The 23,385-nt window shown below is 43.7% G+C and overlaps 1 protein-coding gene across 9 annotated transcripts in view; it reads right to left on the bottom strand.

Annotated features, from left to right (window-relative positions):
• Positions 1–641: 641 nt before the first annotated feature.
• LOC109530663 (guanine nucleotide exchange factor DBS-like) overlaps positions 642–23,385 on the bottom strand; it is a 26,940-nt gene continuing 4,196 nt past the window's right edge. Inside the window, exons 1-34 of one of the 9 annotated variants that reach the window (XM_019894551.1) lie at positions 20,101–20,502; positions 17,300–17,383; positions 15,653–15,767; positions 13,171–13,261; positions 11,780–11,899; positions 11,577–11,693; positions 10,601–10,750; positions 10,386–10,510; positions 9,965–10,079; positions 9,773–9,892; positions 9,159–9,350; positions 8,889–9,080; positions 8,651–8,810; positions 8,476–8,534; positions 8,317–8,402; positions 7,485–7,551; positions 7,272–7,387; positions 7,082–7,151; positions 6,889–6,981; positions 6,723–6,815; positions 6,508–6,633; positions 5,939–6,160; positions 5,729–5,821; positions 5,522–5,600; positions 5,173–5,245; positions 4,993–5,099; positions 4,717–4,806; positions 4,157–4,216; positions 3,674–3,739; positions 3,528–3,611; positions 2,881–2,990; positions 2,412–2,524; positions 2,215–2,318; positions 642–1,519 (exon numbers count right to left, since the gene is read on the bottom strand). In XM_019894551.1, coding sequence (XP_019750110.1) covers positions 1,440–1,519; positions 2,215–2,318; positions 2,412–2,524; positions 2,881–2,990; positions 3,528–3,611; positions 3,674–3,739; positions 4,157–4,216; positions 4,717–4,806; positions 4,993–5,099; positions 5,173–5,245; positions 5,522–5,600; positions 5,729–5,821; positions 5,939–6,160; positions 6,508–6,633; positions 6,723–6,815; positions 6,889–6,981; positions 7,082–7,151; positions 7,272–7,387; positions 7,485–7,551; positions 8,317–8,402; positions 8,476–8,534; positions 8,651–8,810; positions 8,889–9,080; positions 9,159–9,350; positions 9,773–9,892; positions 9,965–10,079; positions 10,386–10,510; positions 10,601–10,750; positions 11,577–11,693; positions 11,780–11,899; positions 13,171–13,261; positions 15,653–15,767; positions 17,300–17,383; positions 20,101–20,380 — 3,852 coding nt within the window. In that variant the 5' untranslated portion in view covers positions 20,381–20,502 and the 3' untranslated portion in view covers positions 642–1,439. Of the gene's footprint in view, positions 1,520–2,214; positions 2,319–2,411; positions 2,525–2,880; positions 2,991–3,527; positions 3,612–3,673; positions 3,740–4,156; positions 4,217–4,716; positions 4,807–4,992; positions 5,100–5,172; positions 5,246–5,521; positions 5,601–5,728; positions 5,822–5,938; positions 6,161–6,507; positions 6,634–6,722; positions 6,816–6,888; positions 6,982–7,081; positions 7,152–7,271; positions 7,388–7,484; positions 7,552–8,316; positions 8,403–8,475; positions 8,535–8,650; positions 8,811–8,888; positions 9,081–9,158; positions 9,351–9,772; positions 9,893–9,964; positions 10,080–10,385; positions 10,511–10,600; positions 10,751–11,576; positions 11,694–11,779; positions 11,900–12,040; positions 12,297–13,170; positions 13,262–15,652; positions 15,768–17,299; positions 17,384–20,100; positions 20,503–22,923; positions 23,020–23,111; positions 23,314–23,385 lie in introns of those variants that run through there. The other 8 variants (XM_019894550.1, XM_019894547.1, XM_019894548.1 and 5 more) reach the window with 8 other exon arrangements.

The raw sequence follows: 23,385 nt of genomic DNA, 5'->3' as shown, positions 1-23,385 counted from the left end.
TGTTAGTTATTTTTCAATGCTAAGTTTCTTGGACACGCTTGTGTTGTTACATACTTGGCCAATAAAGCTGATGATAATGAAAGATCTGTATACCCTTAATTTTATATCATCTGCTCTCCTCGTCGTGTCGGAGCCAGAGGAATTTACCAAACCATTCAGATTTTACGTGACGATTTGGGTCCCGCTTTAATGTTTTTTTCAGCGCGGGTGGGACAGAAAAAGTCGCGAGCCGTTTTTTTGTTTTTTTTGTATGTCGCAGACCACGCGAGGTTGGTTTTGGAGCAGAAACAGGCATTAGATGCGGATGTTTGTCCATTCTTGCGTATCAGCAGTGGTGCTAACTTGCTAACCTCCTCTGCGGTCCCGCCACCAGCGTTTACAAAACTTCTTTAATGTGTAGGTCGATTGCAAACTACGTATAGCTGCATACCTACCTACTGTACAAGAGTGTGTAACACTCATGTCCGCACTTCTGCCATGTACTCATTAAATTTGTTTCCCTCAAAATTGCGGGCTCTCTTCATAAAGTCAACTTTCATAAGCTTTGTACGATCTTTTCTCGACATTTGGTGGAATGTCATAAAAAAGCAGCATTCCAACCCCATAAACCATTATATTTACACAAATTACTATATCGGATTTTTTTTTCTTATTGGCTTTTATTTTGAAATATTTATCCTCACACAATATCAACAAAACATGAGTTAAGAATCAAGTTTTCTTTTTATACATATATATTTTTTTAAAAAGTCACAGGGCAGTGACATCACCATAAATAATGTACAATATAGCAGCTCCAATAATAAATATCTCATGACAGGCATTAATAAACAATATCTACATTCAGAGCATGAAAGGAATAAGTTAGCACTATACAAGTCAAGTCACCTGTTTATCCACATTTTCTTCTTGTAGACTGGTGAACATGTAACACACAAATGGATGATGGAAAAATATTCTAATGACAGAGAAGGACAAACAAGTAGTAGAAAAATAAGATATTAGAAGGGAAAGTGACCAACGTAATATTTGTGTTTTTTGTTGCGTTTCTTACAAATAAATATAAAATATGTAATACAGCAGCTAAATTAGCTGTTTGTAACTGCCAACCTTTTGTGTGCTCTCACAGTGGAATTAGCTTCTGTGTGATGTGATGGGGTTGGTCCACATGCACTGATAGATGCATTAACTGAGATCAGTCCTGCTGGCCCGTTAACATCTATAACATCATCTTGACATACAGGAATACCGTACGCCATTAAAATAAACCTCTGTTCCTCCTGTTTGGGGCACAACGTGCTTTTGTGTGGATGATTGAAAAAAAATGCTGGTTTTAATGGGAGATATCAATGTTAGCAAATACGGACGGTACAGACAGCCACAAGATGTTTAGGAGGGAGAGAGTGACGTGGACCCACACGAGGGACGTGCTGGCCAGCTCAGGATTTGACGTCCGTGAAAGGCGTGCAGGTTTCGCTGCAACTGGATGATGTGCTGAGGTGTCCTGACCCGCTGCCTTCTGTTTCAACACCCACAAAGATAGATTGGCATGTGTTAAACTTCAAGTTTTGACAACAATGGAGGTGTGTTTGTTGTGCAAGACTTTCAGGTTTAATTTTCACAAACCTAGGGTGGTTACTGTCTATGAATTGCAATCATTTGAAAGAATGTACCTCCATTTCCAGGGTCTTGTAATCCTGGGAAAAACTATCGTGTTCCTTTTCTTTTCATCGAAGGATAAGTCGAAATAGTAATCATTGTGACAGGCCCACCCATCTTAAGCCTTGACTTTAATCTTTTTTATTTTAAAAACCCAAAGATTTGATCCGAGGAAAATTAGCCAATCAGAGGCTGTAGAGACAGGAGGTATGACTGAATAGTGCTGCCAATCATTGATGTGCACCCACACATCGCCGCTCCTAGACTATTGTCGATTTTTGATTGGGTTATTAAACTCTGGTTAGCGACAGAAGTTGATAAACAGGGAATTAGAGTGCTCTCAAGAGACAAATCAGGGGTAGACACAAATAATGGTGGTGACCTATGCACGGATGGCTACATATGGAAGGCTACAAGCACCTGTGCCGATGTCACCGTTCTATCTGGTCATCAGGTGTGTTGATCACTAATCTTTTAGTTTTATTTTACTGTACATTCCAAAAAGTATCAAATCTTGCTAGCAGTTACACCTTTCTGGACGTCTGTGTTGAGTACCTGAGCTGGTGAGTGACTGGCATGACTTGGACTTTGCAATGAGGCTAACCAAATTCGCAGTGGCCATCCAGCCCTCTGTGGAGGTGTTCAGGTTACGCACTAACCTGCAACAAATATACATACACACACACAAATCACTGTGTTTTATCTGTGATTCATAATTGGATGGCCAGTGATAGATAACAAGTCTGGCTTACCACTGTCCATTCTCCCCCTCCTTCACCAGCTCTACTACGTCTCCGCTTTTCACCGCCACCTCTTGACTGGAAACCTTCTCGTAGTCGCCCGTTGCCGTGTATTTACCGGTGTACTATTGGCAAAGATATACACTGGTATTAGGTGGTCAAACATTTCTGTTCAATTGTTACTCTTTTGAGAAAGCTGGTAACGTAATAACCCGGCCACTTGTCACGTTGCTCGTGTGACTGATGTGTGTAGTGAGACAAATATTTGTGTGATAACGGCTATCTTCATCACTAAATCTTATAAGGACGCTGCTATGTTTTGTTTGGTTTTTGTTTTTTTGAAACACCAAAGTAAATGTATCTAATTTTATTTTAAAAGTAAGAAATATGAACACAGCAAGACAAAAGAAATATGCATCGATCCAAGATGCAGGACATAGTTGACATAATTGAGATAAACATGAAACTGGGCCAGACTCACCAGCTTCTTGGCGCTGTCGTCCTCTGGGTCAGATTTGAGAGGATCCTCACCGCTGGAGTAGCCTTCGTGCTCCTCCGACGCGTCCATCGAGAGAGAGGCCTTGTTCCAGCCTGAGGTGAGAGAAGAGGAAGCAGAACACAGGAGGTGTGGTTAAGGAAAGGCGTCTGACACGAGTATGACGTGCGGTAAGATAGACATGAAGAGGAAAGAGAAGCTCATCCCGTGAGTCCCAACGCATTTCGAGTGTGTGCAGCGTTACTTATTTCCTCCAAATTCTAAACGCACAGAGAAGGTATTGGAAAGGCAGTTTCTGATAAGAGCGGCTGAACATTCTGGTGTTTGTTAAATAAAGTGACATCACTCGCTACCCGCTTGGCATGCATATTACAGCAGCCGGTCCATGTGAAGAGGGCTAGTTGTCGCTTCCAGAAACCCAAAAGGAAAAAATATTGCTGTTCCCCCCCCCCCCGAGATTGTTGTCATCTAAAGACATTAAATCGACATATGTCCACTTTAAATATGCGCATGTTTCACATTTTACCAACTCGCTAAAGCCCCTTAATCGCAAAAGGACAGTGGTGCAGGTAAAGTGAAATGAGAGAAAACTGACACCTACAAGGAGCAGATATTCCAGCGGCCGCCTGTACCTCTCAACTTGGTTTGTAAAAGACTACAGGTGCTCGACCACCTGTTTTTGCTGAGGTGGAGGGGTGCGTGGGGGGGACTCGCATCTGAGAAAAGACAGCCGGTGACATTCACCGCCATGGATGGATGCGTGGAGATTGGAAGTTACCTTGAAAGCCGAACGGCGTCGGGTCACTCTGACGCTTAGTCTTGTGATCCGGGCTGGTCGGCGATCCTGAAAATATTTGCCCAAAAGCAGTTTGTGTGTTAGAGCAAGACAAGAGAGACCCCGGCATTCAAAGTGCACATGCTGGGGAGGGAAACACTCAAACAACAACAAGTGAAGTGAGAATAGTCTTTCCAGTTTTTCCGACTGTTTGCCTTCTATTTGGTGACAGAGTGAAGCACAGGTGGGAGTAGGTGAAAACATCACAAATTTCACTGGGCATGGGCGGGATATATTTTACATCTCGTATCTATTCAGCAACACTGGGCGAGAAGAGTTCACATGTAAATAAATATAAGAGAGCCAAATGCCAATGATTGACTTTCAGGGACAATGTGATTTGGCCATCAAAGTGTCACATTTGCTGGTGGGGGGGAAGCACTAAGGTTGCACTGAATTGACGCTGCTACTGCTGCTGTGTAATACCTGGACACGGCAAAATGGTGATGGGCAAGGTGAAACTTTTATCATCTGTGCTCGGCGGCTCTGCGGAGGTAAGCATGGCAGTGTTGGACCTCACAATGAACCACGATGATGATCTGCCATTTTAATTATTTTTGCCTCGACGATTTTTACTTGATTCATAGTCAAATATCTGGAGGAATGCAAATGCTCTCAGAAAAGCTTTTTGTGAAATTGTCTATAAATATAATTGCCTCATTGTTAAAAGGTGTTGTTTTTTTCCCGATCTTCCTTCAATAGGGGCAATGGAGATTTTTTTTTAAATCTGAAAAGCAGCACATTTTTGTTTTTGGATTCATCAATTATGATGCCTCACAATTTTTTTTTGTTATGTTAAAAAAAAAACACTGGATCATGACAAATAAATATGAATATCAATAATTGGATATTAAAGGTATTTGCCACAATTCCTCAAAATGACTCGCTGGACTTGTGTTCTATGAAGTGAATGTCGAACTGAATGTCGAACTTCCCACAACAGGCATGATGATCTGACGTGATGGGACAAAATGACCTGAAGTTACCTTTCTGAGCTTTGAGGTTACTGAAGCCCTGTAAAGTAAAGCGCTTTTTAGCTGCAGCACTTCTGTCTGAGGTAGGGCTTGTAGCTCTCTCTTCCGACCCGGAGGAAATGCAAGAGGAACAGACAGATAATACAAAAATAGAGGAAAGACGCGAGGTAAGTTAAAAGACACTCAAAGGAAGGAAACGTGAGGAAGGGCATGAATCAGACAAGAGGTGGGAATAAAAGGTGCAATTGGCATGCCTGAATAAAGCTGCAAAGAGTGCCTAGTGGTCACCTTTTCCTGCTGACTTCGGCGAAGGAGAGGAATTAGCGTCAAAGCTGCAGTGTTCGGCTTTCCTCTCGTCTCCTTTCTTCAAACTCCTCTGTCGCATCTTGAATGGACTGTCGATGGACAGAAGTGAAGAGTTTTGGCCTGGAGAACTTCACTTTTCATCAAGGGCAAATGCACACGTACCTAAAATTCTCCGGTGCTCCTGCCACCGAGGGACATTGGATAATCTGATCTGGCGCCCTCTGTTGACTTGCTTCTGAACAAGACAGAAGAATAAACATTTACTGGGCAGTGAGCAGCGATGCCCACCCGTGGTTCTACGGCACACTGGTGTGATGCGAGAGATCGTCAGGGGTTGCCGTGGCTTTTACTTTTGCATTTATGTAGAAATTTGGGTTACAGAATGTCGTCATTAACCCGAGAACAACCGATATCAACATTTCACTTATCACAGATAAATAACACGGAGTGGGGCAAAAATTCCCAACAATCGGCAGACCGCAGGTTGTAATTCGAAAGAATCGATCTCCACCTCTGCATGCTTCCAGTTGAGTTGTCAAAACTTTCCTGATCTCCTTCACCCAGGTTGTTTTCACTTCAGCCGTTGGTGCCTGAAATTGGAAGAGTAACATGCACCAAGAGATTAAAAAGGGGTGTACATCTTTCCTTTTTGCTATTTATTACCATTAGAAGCTATTAGCATGTCCAAAAAAAAAAAAAAAAAAAAAACATTACATGCCTGCACAATGTAGACCTCTTCTCTGGAGTTACACCAGATTTCAAACTTCTTGTTGTCTCCTTTGGCGTTTTCGGTAATACCCACAGCGTTCATCTATCAAGGCAGGTCATCCAGTGAAATTTTAAATAACGCATTAAAAAATAAAAAATAAAACAAAAAATAAAAATAAAAACCAAAGCAGCAACACATCCAAAATCGAGAGGCGCTCACGCTGAGTGACTGCTTGAAGCTGTAGGAGGGCGCCTTCTCGTAACCCTCCCCGCTCTCCTCCCTCCGCTTACAGAAGAGCAGGGCCTTCTCGTGCAGGAAGATGTGTCTCTGCATGGGCTTAAAGCGGGCCAGGTCCTTGACCTTAGCGTGGCCTTTCTTGTGTTCCGTCCACACGCTGAACGAGCCCTGCATCAGCAGCTTGCCCAACTCACTCAGGTTGCCCTGGCAAAGCAAAGACAATCATACTTTTGACATGAGCGATATCAAGTCTTCTATAGCGACATTTCCTTCGAGCGAATCAGTTTAATTTAGCCTGGTATGGGCGGAGCAATGAACCCAGACAGACTGAGGTCGCAATTAATGTGTAAGGTGAGCGTTTGCACAAAAAAAAACGATTTCACCCAAAAATTTGAATTGAGCATTAAGACCGGCAGTCAGAATATAGCCGAATAAACATTTTACTATATTTTAGCGGAATAGAAAATGGAGGGATGTATTCTTATTAAATGCATTTGGACCAATAAGTGACTCTGTGACTTTGCGTTCATCCAAGTCGTCTAACGTCCCACCTCATATCCTGTAATGGCGATGAGGTGCATGGAGTCATTGACAGCCTTCAGTATGCCCAAGATGGACGTCAGAGCCTCTTGCAGGTCATCTGTGCCGTCACAGCCCTTGCTGTACTTTAGCATTTCCTGCAATGAGCCAAAAAAATGACGAATCATTTCCTTTTTTCTTTTTAACCACAACAATTCTAGTTTGTGGCTAATAGACGACATGTTACCTTCAACAGCAGTTGGTATTTTGTAATTCTTTGCACAGGCTTCAGCAAATAGGAATCCAAGCCAAGTTTATGCTCCAGCTTTTTCTGACACTCCTGGAGAAGATTGTTAAATAAGGACGTCAAACACTCAAACAAAATAATTAACACGGGCATGTGTTGACAGTACCTGGAAGAAGATTGAGTCTGAGCACTGCCTCCAGAGGCTTTCGGAGCGAGGCTTGTTGTGACAGTACTTCTCGTAGATCTGCAGGTCTGTCATCTAAGCGAGGAGAGATGAGTTGTGTCGAGGAAATGATGAAATAAAAGACTCATGTTTTCCACTTTTTTTTTTTTTTTGCACAATGACTTCATTCGCTTACCCTTTCCAGGAAACATCTTCCAACTAGCTCTGGACAGTCCGCGTACAGCTCCAACTCCCTGAGAAACGTCCTGGAAAACAAAGATGGTGGACCAGCATAAGTATTTGTCATCAAATTATTTTAGGGCCATTCAATGAACCGAAAATCAAAGGGTGGCTTCTCGTTGACAGCTAGAGGGCGCTCTTTTCACCTCTTGTGGAAGTGGTAGATTTCTGGCATGTTGCCAAACAAAACCTCCTTTTTGTTCTGCAAATGGGGAGGGATGAGGTGCGCCATGGCTGCGTTATCCATCTCAGAGGCATAACCCTGCAGTTAAAACAAAGGGGAAAAAAAGTTCAGACGGATTGTGACACCAACAAATGCTGGATATGTCCAAAGTGTTGTGGGGTGGTTAAATCTGAACCTGTAAGACACACAGCAGCTCCTCCACATAAGCCCTCTCCGTTTCCAGCAACTCGTTCATGACGTGCCTGCAAATGGTGAAAGTTACATTCAAAAGAAGTACAAATAAATCAAATACGACCCAAAAGTTAAGAAACGTCCCTTTTTTTTTTTTTTTAGACTGGGGTTTTTTTTTTTTTTTAATTCATTGCCACTATGGATGCTTGCATCATGATGGATATTTATTGAAATTTGCAGTCGGTGGATCTGGCCATTCAATTGGAGTGTGGTGGGAGTGGCTGTGTAAATTCTAAACAGCAGCAGCGTGCGAGTGACGGGACGTCTCAAGGTGTTTGCAAGATCACAAGAGTTGTTTATAGTAATTAAGGAGCGACCCCACCCAAGCGAGTTTAACCCATGAATGCGTGTCTATGGGCCATGCATTAGAGGTAACCTGGAAATTGCTGTGTCAATATGATGGAGATGGAGGCCCCCCACCCCACCCCACCCAGCCAAGAGGGGAGGGCAACCCGACCAGCAGGACCCTACCCACGTCAAGGGACACTAGGCGCTCCATCAGCCCCACCGAAGCACCCGAAAGCCGGCCACCACCCCCCCTGGCTGGAACACGGCACTCCAATGAATGTCAGCTGGCACCGCCCCGACACCCTCCCGACATGCTCAGGACTGCCACAAGGACACACAGGGAGGCCAGCCTTGGCATTCGCCAAACCCTCAAGGCAGAAAAGGAGGACGCACCCTGCCCCCATCGCAAGCATCGGCTCAAGAAGATCGGGTTCTCCAATACGAACTTGTGGCCAAACATTCTTCCAGAGTGAAGTCTAATGCCTCACCTTCTGAGCACTGCCAGGTTCTCCTCCTCCTCCGACAAAGAGCCGTGTCTATGTTTACCCTCTCCGTTCTGCAGTTGCCTCTCTCCCTTGGGTGGACAAATAAAAGTAGTAGAGTGACATTAACAGTGTCTATCCACATAAAATCGTGACTTCACCCACTTTGTTACAGCTTTCGTTGCTTCCCTCAGAGTGGCTTCGATCCAGTTTACCTCGGTGGGCTGAGGTACGAAATGCGGACACAATCACAACAGAAACAAGTTGCGGGGATTTCGAAAAAAGACACGCGATCGGGTGTTTAATGCTGCTAAAAAAAAAAAAACGCATTGAGACTGACCGGGTGAACTGAGAGGAGATTTGATGAAGGCTTCGGGTCTGGGTGCAACCGGCTGCACTGGCCTGGTCTGCTTGGCTGCCAGCTTGTTCAGGCTGACCCTCCTCTTGTCAAACATCTCCTGCATTGACGCCTGCTTTTGAAACACCTTCTCCACTTGGTCCTGTTCAGCAGCGAAAAGAGCGTCAATATCATATTCGAACAGCAGTTGCCCAAACCAGTTTCTAGGTGCAAGAGGTACCCTGAGGTGCTGGTCGAGCACTGCCTCATAATCCGTCCAGATGCTATTCAGGTCCGACAGTCGGTCCTGGCCTGCGTCCGCCAGAAACCCCTCCAGCTCCTGCAGAGCTGATTCAGCTCCCTCATGTGATTGACACTTGTCCACGGGCTGAGAGGCCAGCAGGTAAATCCCATCATCGCACCACTTTGAAGCCTGTCGAGGACGGTAAGACAAGAAATGAACACATGAAAGCGATTCGTATGTGTGCTTAGGTACACAAATGTTACCCACTCTCTCCAAGCAGCGATGCAGCTCTCGGGCTTTGAGGAGCAGCTCCTTCTTCGCCTTCAAGTTGTCGCTCAGTTCCTGGCAGAGTGCTCGGAGCTCGCTGCTTTTCGGCACAATGGAATCCTGAGCGTAGTGAGCCTTCTGGACGAGGTCATCGCCTTCACCGGCCAAAGCCAACGCTCTGTCCAATGCCTCCTGTGGACCGCAAACACAGATTTTGTCAACCTTTAAAGGAGCGCAGGGACCATTGATCAGGCAAGTAATTTTGTGCTTACAATTGTTGAACCATGCAGTTTCTCGTTGGCAATTACCAAGTTGAATAAATGAAGGAATAAGTACCGTATTGGCCCGAATATAAGACGGTGTTTTTTTTGCATTGAAATAAGACTGAAAAAGTGGGGGTTGTCTTATATTCGGGGTCTAGACATTATACCCATTCGCGACGCTAGATGGCGCCAGATATCATTGAAGCGAATGCTGAACTTGACTCCTCAGGCCAAAGCGAACCCGTCACAAAGAATACAAATAAAAATAGCGGTAGCACGAAGTAGAAAAATAAAAAATAGGGGTAAGAAAGAAAAGAGAAGAAATTTATCTGAAGTGTATTCATCACTTACGCAGACTCTCTCCTCGTAGGCGGTGAGATCACTGAGGACATGGTCAGCGTGGGCGTGGCTGATCCTCACCTCAGAGAAGGTGGTCAGTTTCTCAGACAGCCGATCGAGCAGAAGTCTCACCTGCGGCGCCGAGACACTTTGAAAATGAGTAAGAGAAACCTGAGCGCTGCCAGTCGATTTGATTTGACGAACCTCCTTGTAGTCATCCTCAAAGTGGCGCAGCTGGAGACACTGCTCCAGTTTGGCTCGGTGCTTCCCCCAGAACTCATCAAAAGCCCTTTCGGTCTCATCCAACTGGGACAGCAGCCTAGTCGAAGGCAGAGAAGGAGGTGACGGTGGAAAAAAAATTCGATAACTCAGCTGGAATGCTGACTGAGTGTTCAGAGAGCCAAATGCCAGTTGACACGACACTCCCGAGTCTTCAGTGCGCTCATGAGGCCAAATAAAAACTCACAAGCACCAGTTCAGCTTCAGCAATGACAAGACTAGTGTCCTTCCAAAACTGTGACAAAGCTAAAACACTCAATGGACACTAATTGTCAATACCTGTAGTCATGTGTGATCCAAAAAAGAAGATTAAAAAAATTCTGCCATTACAACGTAATTTCCGCACCTCTGCACTGTTGCCAGGTTCTCCAGTTCATCCTGGTTCATGCTGTGGTCAGGGTTGTGCTTCAGGGGTTCATTGATGCTCTCCAACAGCCTGCCGCCTTGGCTCAGAGCCACCAGCAGATCATCCTAGACAAAAAAAAAAACAAAAAACATCGACACTAAACTATTTTTTGTACATAAAAACAAGTGGACCTAAACGAATGAATAAAGATTTACCTTCATCTGGTCTTTTTTGCAGCTGTGTGCACTGAGGAGGAGGGTGGTGGCCTGAGCCTCATTGGGGAGTTCTGTTTCAGCCAACTCAGTGCCGAACGACTGCAAGGTTTGGGCCATTTTCTTCACCATCAATGCAAAGCCCTCAATAGCCTGTCATCACAAGAAATAAGATGTGTGCCGGACAGCTTAAGCTCCCCGCCACCACACAGGAGAATCTGAATGTTAATAGGTGAAAAATATCGTGGCTCTTATTGCCTCTCAACGAAGTGACAAAAGAGTACACAGGAGAACTTATGTTGGCCGGTGCCATCTCGGTCTATTCAGAACACGCCAAGATGCAATTAGCATTGAGCAGCTAACGTGGCTACGGAATAGAGCTCATAGCCTTTAAATTCCAGTTTATTCAGGATGCTCTTAGGGAAAAAAAAAAAAATTAATCTCGGTTGAATTTATTTCCCCTGTTTAAATAATTGTAAAATAAATGTCAAATAGTGGACTTAAAAAAATAACACTGATACTGTCTGTATCCAACTTCCAGTCTACATTATTTGATATATTAACCAAGGTTTTTATTAATGGTGTGTTTGTGTTTTTCCATGTGATGAAAATTCACATTAAATACATCAAGAAAAACCTTGATACAGTAATTCAGAAGTGGCTATGAATATACACTCGATCAGTGAAGAAAGTCAAAGTAAATAAGTCAGAAACGTATCCTGTATTTTCATTTGGCGGCCATTTAAATTGAACATTAACACAGGAACATTATGTTTAGTATATGGAGGAGTTTATAGCTCATGCGATCATGCGATATTAGTGTCATAATAGTCACAAGTCCATAACCAGAATTCCTTTCGGAGTCAAGGGAGCAAAACATAACATCGCATGTGAAGGAGATCAACAAACGCATACGCAATATTGGAAGTCTGCATGCTTCAAAATGTTTCGTTGCGACATAAAAACCGCATGTACATACGGTACGGTGAGTGATCCACTTCTCGTGACAGTACGCCTGCGTTCCCCCAAGGTCCTGGCTCAGCTGCGTGTGGTCAATGTAAGAGTGAAGCTCACTCACCGAGCTCAGCATGATCACCTGGAACAGAACCACAAAACGTGACCTCGCACGCAGTACATTTTCCAATAGGACAAAGTTAATAAAGGGGAAAGAAAGGCACGTACAGGCACTTTCATTTTGAAGTCATCCTTGTTGAACTTAAAGAGGATGTCGGAGAGTGTGCGTTGGAGGAGAGTGGTGGGCCTCAGGACCAGAACCAGCTGGAGGTTTCCAGGGAACGCGCCCTGGGGCGATAAAGGACAAGACCAATAAACGAGATGGATCAAAAATCCAAGAATGCTTCATTTCCAATTCTGATTAGAGGGCCACCTAATGAGCTCGGCACTGAGTTAGAACAAGGTTCGTATTTTTAAACACCAACATACATCACTTCAGACAGGGCGTTATCGTAAAGGAGACAGGAAGCTCGTCATCTCCAGCCGTGTGGAACAGATGAAGCTGATTTAATTCAAAACAAGCCAACATCCTCCATCGGTGTCTTGAGAGAGCAGCTTTGGTGGCAAATAATCACATCCTGTTTCAACTTTTATTGTACCCCCCCCCCCTCCTCAGTACAAAATTGATTGATTCGACCTGAAACAAAAAGATTCATATCTAAACATTTTGGAGAGGTGCAATAGCTGTAGCTGGCATAGCCGAGAGGGGGGGGTGGTGGTGGTGGGGGGGAAGACCGAGCCTCCATTAAAGCTCTTATTATTAGGATGATGTCACTTTCTGATATCATCGCTCTTCAAAGACATAATTCAATTCATCATCCAGGGGTAATAAATCAGAGGGACTGAAAACAGAAGGAAACAACATGACGACCTTACGCTAAATTATATAATGGATCCTGAAGGGTTGAACACAATCCATTCCGAAGCATTAGTTAACAACTGATTGGTTTAGACGGAATACATTTTTTTTTCCCCAGAGGAAACAATAAAAATGGAAATGATCTGTTCCAGGGGTGGGATTAACTCGTCATTTTGATGACCAGTGCCGGACACCGTGACAAATTTGAGGGATGACTACTTCCTGTAAGGTTAATCACTTCACATAAAGACCAAACACGTTGAGTATTTAGTACAATTGTTACCTTAGCCATGTTGTCCTGTGCAGCCGAGACGTGTTGTCTAATAGCTTCCATGACCAGTTCTATGGCTATCATCACATTTCACCCTTGTGGAGTTTATCCTTTCGCAGTTCACTGAATTGAAGTCTCACAATATATTGTATACAGTAGTTTGCTTCACTTCTTTTAGTTGGACAATTGAAATTCTGAATTAAAACACCGCAGGCACTCCTTTTGTTTCTTTGAGGCTTGAAAACATCTGCCTTTTTTTTTTTTTTGCACTGGAAAAGGTAAAAAAGTGTCCCGTGATTAACCCCACGGGTTACATTAGTAGTTGGCACCCTGAGGGACACAAATGTACTCCTGCTGTAGCAGCAAGCACTCAGATCGGCAGGTGAAGACATTCACAAAACAAAGAAGCCACCAGCTGAGTGAACTCACCGCAATCCGAAGCAGGGTCCCTTTGACGGCCGCCCATCGGTCCTGCCGACGATCGATGACCAGTATGAAGCCCACGTCCGTTGATGGCAAACTGGCAAGCACACAGTGAGCAAAAATCCATTAATCGTCGAAACCTAAATGCAAAAATAGTTCCGATTGGGGAAGCCGCAAGTGCACAGTTTTCCTTTATGAGACAGGAGATGAAGCCACGTTGTGTTATTATGGGGCTCTTCTTATCTTCTCAGCCAGGGATGCCCCCCCCCCCCCCCACCCCTCCACCATGGGTGGCCTCTCTGCCGGGCATTTTACAAAGTCACTCACATCGTACGAGCGTGCCGTGGGAAAAACAGGAACAAAAATCCCAAGTACACCTGCTCATTGCAGTCAGCAGTAGTATTAATTAGCAGCTCAACTGATACAGTAGAGCTGGATTGCGTCGCAAAGGTACAACTACAGAAACCAGCGTGCAAATAGCTCGCGTGTTCAGCCTAAGCACCGCCCCCACACCCAACATCCATCCAGTCAGTGATGGACGCTGCTGGAACGTGAGCCAATCACAAAGGTTGTTGCAGAGTGACAAGTCGCTCTCGAAGCCAGAGAGCGAGTCTGAACAGACACGGCGGGGGGGATGGGAGGTCCAAGAAGAGGACCCTGTAAACAAGGCTTGATATCCAGTCAGAGAATTCTCTTTCAGCTATAAACCCTCACTGGCATGGGTACATATCTAAAAACATTATTCACAAAAAAACAAGAAAAACATATACAACAGCAAAATGCTAGTTACATATCAATGGAACATTTTTTTGAAACAAATCAAACAAACATCTAATTGCTGAATCATGGTGTTGAGTTGACTGTATTAATTACATGGCATTCGTCCGAAAATAAATCATCAGCTGATCCACTGATCATTCTTTATAACAAGCAGTCACGATACACATCAGACAATGGGCACCACCCCCCCTAAGGGGAAGACGACATGTGACTGTTCATATTTGGAACAGCTCGAGGCTCATCACACCAACGATGAACAGTCAGTGTTGAAATGAAACCCTCAACCGTTCAACCCGATGTAGAATAACACAACACACTCAAATGCAATGAAAATGATTGACATGGAGGAATGTTTAAGATGGTGGTCTCACGCATTTAACCCTCGCCGTCTACCTCATCCAGTCCCCCAGTGTATGACACCCTGCAAAAGACTGATAACAACCCTGGATTATGACTGATCAAAACAGGACTCATGACCATTTTTTCCCCCTTTACTATGCAATCCAGCGGGATTTTCAGGCGATCCCTTTTTTTTGTGGGTGTTTGTTTACAGAATACAGACAAGTCTGAGATTAAAGTTGCGGGCCTTTGGTGTAATTCTACAATGGGATGTAACATGCCAGGCAGCATTTAGGGCTACTGGAAGAGATGCAGCCTAGTTAACAGCAAAAAGAAGAGAACGCTCCTTCAGGAACATGTTTTTACTGCTTTACTTTTTAGGATAGCATTGTTTTAGTCTCTGTAAGTGTTGCTGTTGCATGTGCATTAAAAAAGTATCAGAGGTTTTATAATTACTGTAACATCTGTGCTAATTTCCGTTTGGCCTCGATAGCGTTTGGCATTGTGTTAACATTAAACCAGCAGACTTTCCCGAATGGAATTACTGCATGGGTTATGGTTAAATACTTTGGCGTTTAAACAGAAAATGGCTCACGCTGGTTTGTTTTACGTGCCAGTTTTTCAGGAACCTCAGCCGTAAGTGTGCAATAAACAATGGAATATTTGAAAATGTGCGATGGAACAAGTTTAAGTGTGTTTACTAAGTGGAAATGTTTGATCCCTTAGCATATTTGCAGGTTTGACATTTGCAAATTCACCTATGCTTATTTGCGGAAAGCCTTCATGAGTCATGTTTCCGATCGCGCTACAATTTGCACAATATATATTTTTTAATTCGATTCCCCACTTATTCACAGTATTTTTTTTCAATATTGTTAGTCCCCACGATAAATATCATGTCAGTCAATCGTTTGCTAATTATCACTGTTAGTGGTTGGGAGTGGGCCCAACCGCCAATAGTTGTCCACTGGGTGTTATTCATGGTCACAGTTCCCGCCCCCCAAAAAAGAGGCACAGCGTGCTTGCTTCAACTTGCTTATTTGTACATACAACAAAAAATAATGAAGGTCTCTTTATACTCGCGCGGATGTCACTAAGTCAATGCCGTGCGCTGTTTTCCTTTATACTCCAGTGCAACCTACACACATCGTTTTGAAAATGTGCTGCAGTTTCACTCCAAATCGGGGGTGTCACTAGTATTGGCTCGGACACCAAAGGGGAGAGCTTCTGGTAGCACTCTTTTCTAAAAGTCGTACTTTCCTGTATGTACACGATAAAAACCTATAGGAAATGACATCTTAGATCTGCATGAATCAAAAAATTTTAATTAAAATAATTAATGAGATAGCAAGATGGCGAGCGAACTCACCTGGGTACACTTGTCAGGTAGGTGAGCACATTGTGAAATTCTCTGTCTGTGATCTCGCCGAAGGATGGGAATTCTGGGAACACGATGATGGGACTGCCGTTGTCTCCTCTGCCGCCTGAGCAAGAGCAAAAAAAATACCGTTAGGTACAGTACTGGATATGAGAACAGTACATACTGTATATCCATCCATCCATCCATTTTCCGATCCGCTTATCCTGACAAGGGTCGTTGGGGTCTCAGCCGTCTCCGGGCAGTAGGCGGGGGACACCCTGAACCGGTTGCCAGCCAATCGCAGGGCACACGGAACAACCATCCGCGTTCACACTCACACCTGGACAATTTAGAGTGTTCAATCAGCCTGCCATGCATGTTTTTGGAATGTGGGAGGACAAACCGGAGTATCCGTAGAAAAGCCACGCAGGCACGGGGGAGAACATGCAAGCTCCGCACAGGATGGGTGGAGCCGGGATCGAACCTACGACCTCTGCGCTTTGAGGTCGACGCACTAACCACTGGTTCACCGGGCCACCCTGAACAATTACAGTACATTCATATTTTTTGTAAACAAATCATTCTGGTGGGTTTCACATAAACGTGTTCATTTCACAAAGACACGAGGTCCGGTTTAAGTATCAGACACCACAATGCATCGATTTCATTTATTTACAGTAGGCTGCAGTCCAGTCCAGTAACTCATCTCAGAATCTATTATGCATTATATTTGTTAATTTCATGGTTATTTGTTCTCTTTCCGCATCATGTCCATTATAACAAATAAAAAATAAAGATGAAAATATCTGATGTTGTGCCATGACAATCCATTTTTTTTGACATGCTGTTTCACTGCCTGCATTTTAACAGCTGCTCCGTCAGCGCTTGTGCCCGGAATATCAATCCGTTGCTTGCCCATTTCTTCCTGTCGCCAAGGCAACAGCAAGGGTAAGGTCATGGTTCTAATAAGGTCCGTAAAAAGGTTCCCAACACTGCTGCCGCCTCAAGGTCACCAAGGGTGAATTGAAAAGGCGTGTAAGTATATAAATCCTTTGCCTTCAAAAACAAATATTAAATATGACTTTACATATGAGTGCGAAGTGTATACAAAATTCGAAAAAAAAAGCACTGCACTGTCCTTTGCTGTATGTCTGAAAGCGATGACATTTGACTGGCAAAGAACTGCCAAGCCAAAAATAGGTCAGAGGAAATTTGCAAATGCAAAATAAAGCTGACGCATGTGTTAGACTGGAAAACTGCAGCCATCGCTGATGTGCAATGAGAAGAGAGAAAATGTGTTGAAATACAATATGTAACCGGGAGAACATTCACACACACAAAAAACTCAACGAGGTCAAGTACCCCCCCCCACTTATAAAAAAATCAGGTGATACAATACAGACAACAAATAACATTTGACTTTGTAAAGTGGGCCCAGTTGTGGTGTGAGTATGAGTGTGAATAGTAGTCTTTCTCTAAATCTGCCTTGTGATTGACTGGCGACCAGTCCAGGGTCCACTATGCCTTCTGCCAGAAGCTGCCCAACAACAGGATAAGTGGCATATAAAATACATGGATATTTTTTTTCCATTCATAAAAGGCGAAAGGGCAAGTTGAAGTAGCAGACGAGCACACAATGAGTAACGAATGAGTCACCTGAAAGAAAAGCGAACTGCCTCCTGAGTTCAGGAGTGATGTCAGCAGCACGGAGGGGACTGCTGTCCAATTGCATGATCTCATCTGGAGGGAAGACACACACACACACAAAAAATGCAATGAAACAATGAAGAATAATCATCTTTCTTTCCTTGCCGTTTGTCGACGGTTCTCAGAAAACCTACTACAACATTATAAGTTACACTGACTGATACCATGTACCTCTAGTTGAAGAGAGTCACAGTTATTGATTAGAAACAGACATTAGAGGAACAGCTTCCATTTCCTTTTTCCTCTTTATTGTAACCTCAGGCGAGGGTGTGCATGTCGCGAACAAAGCATCAGTGGATGTGGAATCGAGACAAGACAAACGGCCTCGGCTCTGATGTTTGTAACTTGTTATAAAGCAGAGCTGCCTCATGGATGATAATGGCTACTTGTTGCCTGAGGTGACATCTGGGGGATGCTCATGGGTCCAGCACATGCACTCGATCAGACAACCGCACCTCAGCCCCCGGCGACTCCCACGCATCAAATCCAAACCCACACCCGCTTTGTTTTGTCGAAAAAAATACCCCCCTCTTCAATTAAGTCATTTTTTTGGTGTTTTTTTTCCCCCTCTCATTATATTATGAATATAAATATTCATAATACCAGTAAAAGTAATAATAATATATGGAAGCTACTAAGACTAGGAGGATAATTAAAATGACCCATTTACAATTACATTTTCAACTATGTCCTTAAAAAATACTTACAACCCCACATTACCTTGATAAAACACAGAACATAGTGTCACTTCTTATTGAGATTTCACACCACTTGCCATTCACACCTGCTGGCATCAATCAAAAAAAAATCCTCAAGCCTTTAGAATGGAAACCAGCCAACACATCAGAACGTTACAAGTGAAACCGCTCTACTATGTGGCGAGTGTCGGGTTTCGGATCTCTTTCTTTTGCAGCTTTTCTCATCCCGAAGTATCACCGATGTCACAAAGACCTCATGGGATGACTCAAGCGTCCCAACACCTGCGTGCATTAAGCAACCTGTGCGAAACGTTCCGATACAAGAGATGCATCAATCAATCAAAAGTAGCATTATTATACTGTATTCGTAAGGGCAAAATCATTGTATTAGATCTCATAAATGTTGCAAATAAAATGTACACTGAGTGTCGCTAAGACACACACACACACACACACACACACAAAAAAGAAAAGAAAATAGGACCGTATTTTCCACACCAAAAGGCACACTGAATTATGAGGCGCACCTTCAATGAATGGCCTATTTTGTAATGTTTTTCATTCATAAGACGCAATCAACAATTCATCCACTAGATGGAGCTTCACTCAAGGAACTGCCAACACAGCGATCAGTTGTCAGTAAAACTTATTTAATAAAGCAGCGACACAGTTTACTTAACCAACAGCAAGTTATAACATTGACTCGTTAACGTTGAACTCTCTTGCCGCTGCTCTTTTCCCATGTTCAACTGCGTAACCCGATCGCCGAAAGTTTGAACTTTGCGTTGTAAGCATGTCTCTAGCAAGGAGCCATTTTGGGGCCGACATATTACTGTAATGACCATACACAAGGCGCATCGGATTTTAAGGCGGGCTGTGAGCTTTTAAGAAAGCGGAAGGCTTTTAGGTGCGCCTTTTAGTGCGGAAAATACGGTAAATGAAAACAAGTTAGCATGTCCCTGTAAAACACGCTACTATTATTTCACCGTACCATTGAAACACTGAGACTCACGCATACACACCAGCTGCTGTTTGAGGGACTAAGGTTCTTTAACGGGCTTAACGGCGGGAGGGATTAGCATCCTGCTCATGTTTGTCGGAGGGGGACGAGTCAAACGTTAGTGGATCACAGTCACACACCTGGACCGCCTGCCACTACTGACACACTTTCAACGGGTGCCAAGTTGCATGCGGCACCCTGGCCGTGAGTAGACGAAAAGCATTTGAATAATAACAATAATGAGTAAGACCGGGCCCACTCTGTGCTCTCCAAGATGTAAGCCTTTGAATAGCACTGGGGGACAATTTCAAAAATAATGTGTTGAGTTTGATATTTATGCTGATTAAAAGTGAAATTGACATGCTGGTTCCAAAAAAGCAGTCAGTTTTGTTTTGTTTTGTTTTTTTCCTGAGCTAATCTTCCAGATAAGCAAAATTTCACTGATTACCTGTCGTAAGAAAAGCTGATTACGATTGGACTCATCTATAGCTATGTGGCAACTTGTTTGCGCGGTCACAATTGTCACAGTGCGGTGAGAGGTGTGTGCAGCTCCCATGAGGTCGGTACTATCATGAGGATTAGTGCCGACTTTTCTCTTCACCTTGTAACCATGAGCATTTGCTTGTACGTATGATGCTGTTGTTTGGTAACTATTTTATCTTACCGTTTTATTTAAATACATACACATCAATTTCGTATTTAGAAAGAAAATGGGGATCTATAGCTCAAAAACGTCATCAGATAGATTAAAATTGCGGTCAGTTTTGGATTCCGCACCCACAAATGAGTTAGAAACAGCTGGCAGACCTAACTCAACAAAAAATTGTGCGCTGGTCAGATGGAAGAGGAAACAACAGAAGACCAAAAGAGGACATTAAATGGAAGGAGTTGAGGGGGGAAAAAAACATTTTGAAACATATACAAATTGGAAAAACAAATATAATGATGATTCTATCTTGGTGGAGTTTTTTTTTTTTTTTTTTTTTTTTAAATCCACTTTTGGTATTGGATGTCAGGGACAACATGACAAGGTGAAGACATCAGGCACCTACCACACAACCAGTGGCAGTAGCGGGAAAATCTGGAGTATTTTTCAACCTCCTCCAGGGAGATGTATACATGATCCCAGCTCTCACGTACAGGCTGCACGGAGCCACGGCAACGCTCTACTTGTAGACTCTTTGCTTGTCTTCCTGCCCCTTCGTGTACGGATCCTGACTCAACCTCCATCTTACGTCTTCCCTTTCTGCCCTGTCGTTTCTCCTCATTAGTGCAATTTGTCATGACAAGTCCATCCCGCTCCTGTTTCTTCTCAAGCTCAACCAAGTCCATCCTCTCCAGTCCCACAGTACTCGGCAGCTCCGAGTCCACTCCAGTACAAAAACTAGAGTCCAACTCAAAATCCACAAAGGAGGCTTGTTGACTGCTCTTGGTCTGCTTCTCTTGTTCCAATCACAACAACAGGTAGCCTCTCGTTCGGACGCCCTCCCCGCCCCTCGTCTGCACATTCAAAGTGCCGTGCTATAACTGTGCGGACTTCCCAGTCCTAACCTCAGGTTACCTTCCTCATAGCAGACAAAAGCTACCTTGTACCGCTGAAACCCTCCCTTCCGCCCAACTAACTGGTATCTGGGTACCTCTTCCTCCAAAAGGACAATTAGCTGACCACGCCCAGCTCAGCAGCTCACTGACAATTCACTCGCTGGCCACAATATTAGTGACAGAACCTAACATGATCTCAAAAACATTGAAGGGACACAAATGACTTACTGGCCTTGTTAAGCAGAACAAATTACAACTTGGTTTCAAGCAAATGGAGAAGTTACATTGGAATTTTGATGAAGTAACACGGTCAGGTGGTCAGCGTACACGGTTCCACTTGGCCGCATTATCTCAGGGGATGCGGACCTGAAACTACAAAGCCTCTATTCTGACAAGCCCATTTAAACACAGTTTGAATCCCCCTTTAACCAGTGGCAGACTGGGACTATTCAAAGCCCTCAGCCATTTTTTTTTTTTTTTTACACCACTCAAAAGATTCCATTATGACCAACTCTAAGAGAGTCCTAATTCGAAAGGCATCCTCAAAGAACAGCACATTGTTACATTGCCCATCAATGGGCAATGTAACAATTCAAGCTCATTGACTTGTGTGGAAAGATACAGTGCACTCTAAAGTCAGCTGGAAAGTTTGAACAAGGCCTGTTTAGTACATCGGAAATATGTGTCTTCATGCATGCGTGTGTGTCGATGGGGGTTTTTTGTTTGCGCAGCGAAACACCCTGCACGCATCAGGTTATCAGTAAACACCAAAGCTAACAATAAGGCGGTCACAAAAGCGCATAAACCACAGGTTTGTTTGTCAATGATTCATTACAAGGTGATAAAGAGACTAAGTTAAATTGAATGGGACCCTGAGCCACACCTTCATACTTTTCGGCTCCAAAATTGCATTGTCAGGTTAAAAAAATAAAAAAGGCTAAAACACGACAGTTTTATACATATTATGTTAAAGCCAGTCTTGTGATCTGACACATTTTCACATTTGCACTGCAGGCTCAAAAATGCATTGTCGTTTTCACGAGTGGCTTCTTTTTGGCAGCTAATTAGCATTCTGTAGATGAGTCAATCATCTATCCACCCATTTTCGGATTTGCTTATCCTCACAAGGGTCACGGATGTGCCGGAGCCTATCCCAGCTGTCTTTGGGTAGTAGGCAGGGGACACCCTGAACTGGTCGTTAGCCAATTGCAGGGCACACATAGACGAACAAACATCGACGCTCACACTCACACCGAGGGACAATTTCGAGTGCTCCATTAGCCTGTCACGCATGTTTTTGGAATGTGGGAGGAAACAGGAGTACCCGCAGAAAACCCATGCAGGCAAGGGGAGAATATGCAAATTCCACACTGCACCTCTGCACTGTGGGGCCGACGTGCTAACCAGTCACCGCCGTGCCGCCCTCGATGAGACGTTTACATGCAATTGCTCATGTTTGTTTTATTTGTATTTTGTTTCCTCGAGAAATGACAACCCCCCACATAAAGCAAATTAAATAGTCCAAAGAGAAAACCTGGTCTGATTAGTGATCACATGGACAAAGTTACGTTATACCCGGTCATAATGCAGCAGTTATTACTCCCGTAAATCAGATTCATACCAGCAAATATTTTTGAACATTTCCATCGAAAAACATGAATTTTCATCCGCTTCAGCCGAACACAGCATTGTGAACTGCACAGACCATGATATTTTGCGCCGCTTAGCAAATAGGAGCAAATGACTGTCCAATCCCATTTCTTTATCACTGTTGTTATTATGTACAAAAACACACCACTGTGCTTTTTTTCCCCAAATATGAGCTTTAGTTTCGCAATAACCTGAGTTTTTATACAGTAGCATGAGCTTTTTTTTTCTTTTTTTCGCCAAACTCCCCACAAAAATCGAGGTTCATATTGTGATAATATCGCCTCGTGATCTTTGGATATTGTTACATCCTGAGAAACAATACTGTCTTTTTGGAAGTTCAGTGACAAGACATCCTGTGTTAACAGACCCAGAGACACGTTTTGGCAGTTTTAGGCTTCAAAATTGCATATTCATGTGAAAATTGGCTAAAATGAACCAATTTGATGAACCTCTGTGTAAGTTCAAATCGGTCTCAGGTCTCATGTGATCCCATAAAACAGAAAGTCAAACCCCGGGGCATTAGAATTTTAACGAGCCAGTGAGGGTAATTTTCATCATTCATATGACGACTACCAATTTCTTTAGAAGATACTAATTCCAAAAAAGTGAGTTTTACCCCCCACCCCAAGCATATAATATTTTCTATCGATAGTATGAAAAACAAACACAAGTTGTCATCCTACCTCACACACTTCTTTTAAAATGAGGAGACAGTGGTATTTTTCCAAGGAGAGACCAACGTGAAAAATTTAAGGATGACCTTGATCGGAAAATAGCAGCGTATGTTCATCTGGCACTGGAAACTAGAGACAAGCAGCTGATCAAAGTAAAGCACAAGCACAAGTCAAACGTCAGCGTTTCGTTCACTCACGTCGCTTAAGGGTAACCATTGGAATCGCATTTTCCCATTTCGAAGCGTTCCTCTTGGCTTTCCTCACCATTCTTTCCGCCCTCTGCCTTGCATGGACCACGGGAGGTCTCAAAGTGGAAACATTGAGCTCGATAGAACACCAAGCTTCCCCCCTCGCCTTCGGAGCAGCTGCTGTGCTTGCGGCTGACAACAAATGAGGGCAATAAGCACTGTGCAGCCGTTCAGATTTGTATGCTGGTAGCGTTTGTTGATGCAGCACAGGATTGGACCTGCA

The sequence above is a fragment of the Hippocampus comes genome, unplaced genomic scaffold, assembly GCF_001891065.2.
Source record: "Hippocampus comes isolate QL1 unplaced genomic scaffold, H_comes_QL1_v1.1 scaffold96, whole genome shotgun sequence".
Lineage (NCBI taxonomy): Eukaryota > Metazoa > Chordata > Actinopteri > Syngnathiformes > Syngnathidae > Hippocampus > Hippocampus comes.
The sequence above is the reverse complement of the archived record's forward strand: the minus strand, read 5'-3'. Positions and strand labels throughout refer to the sequence as shown.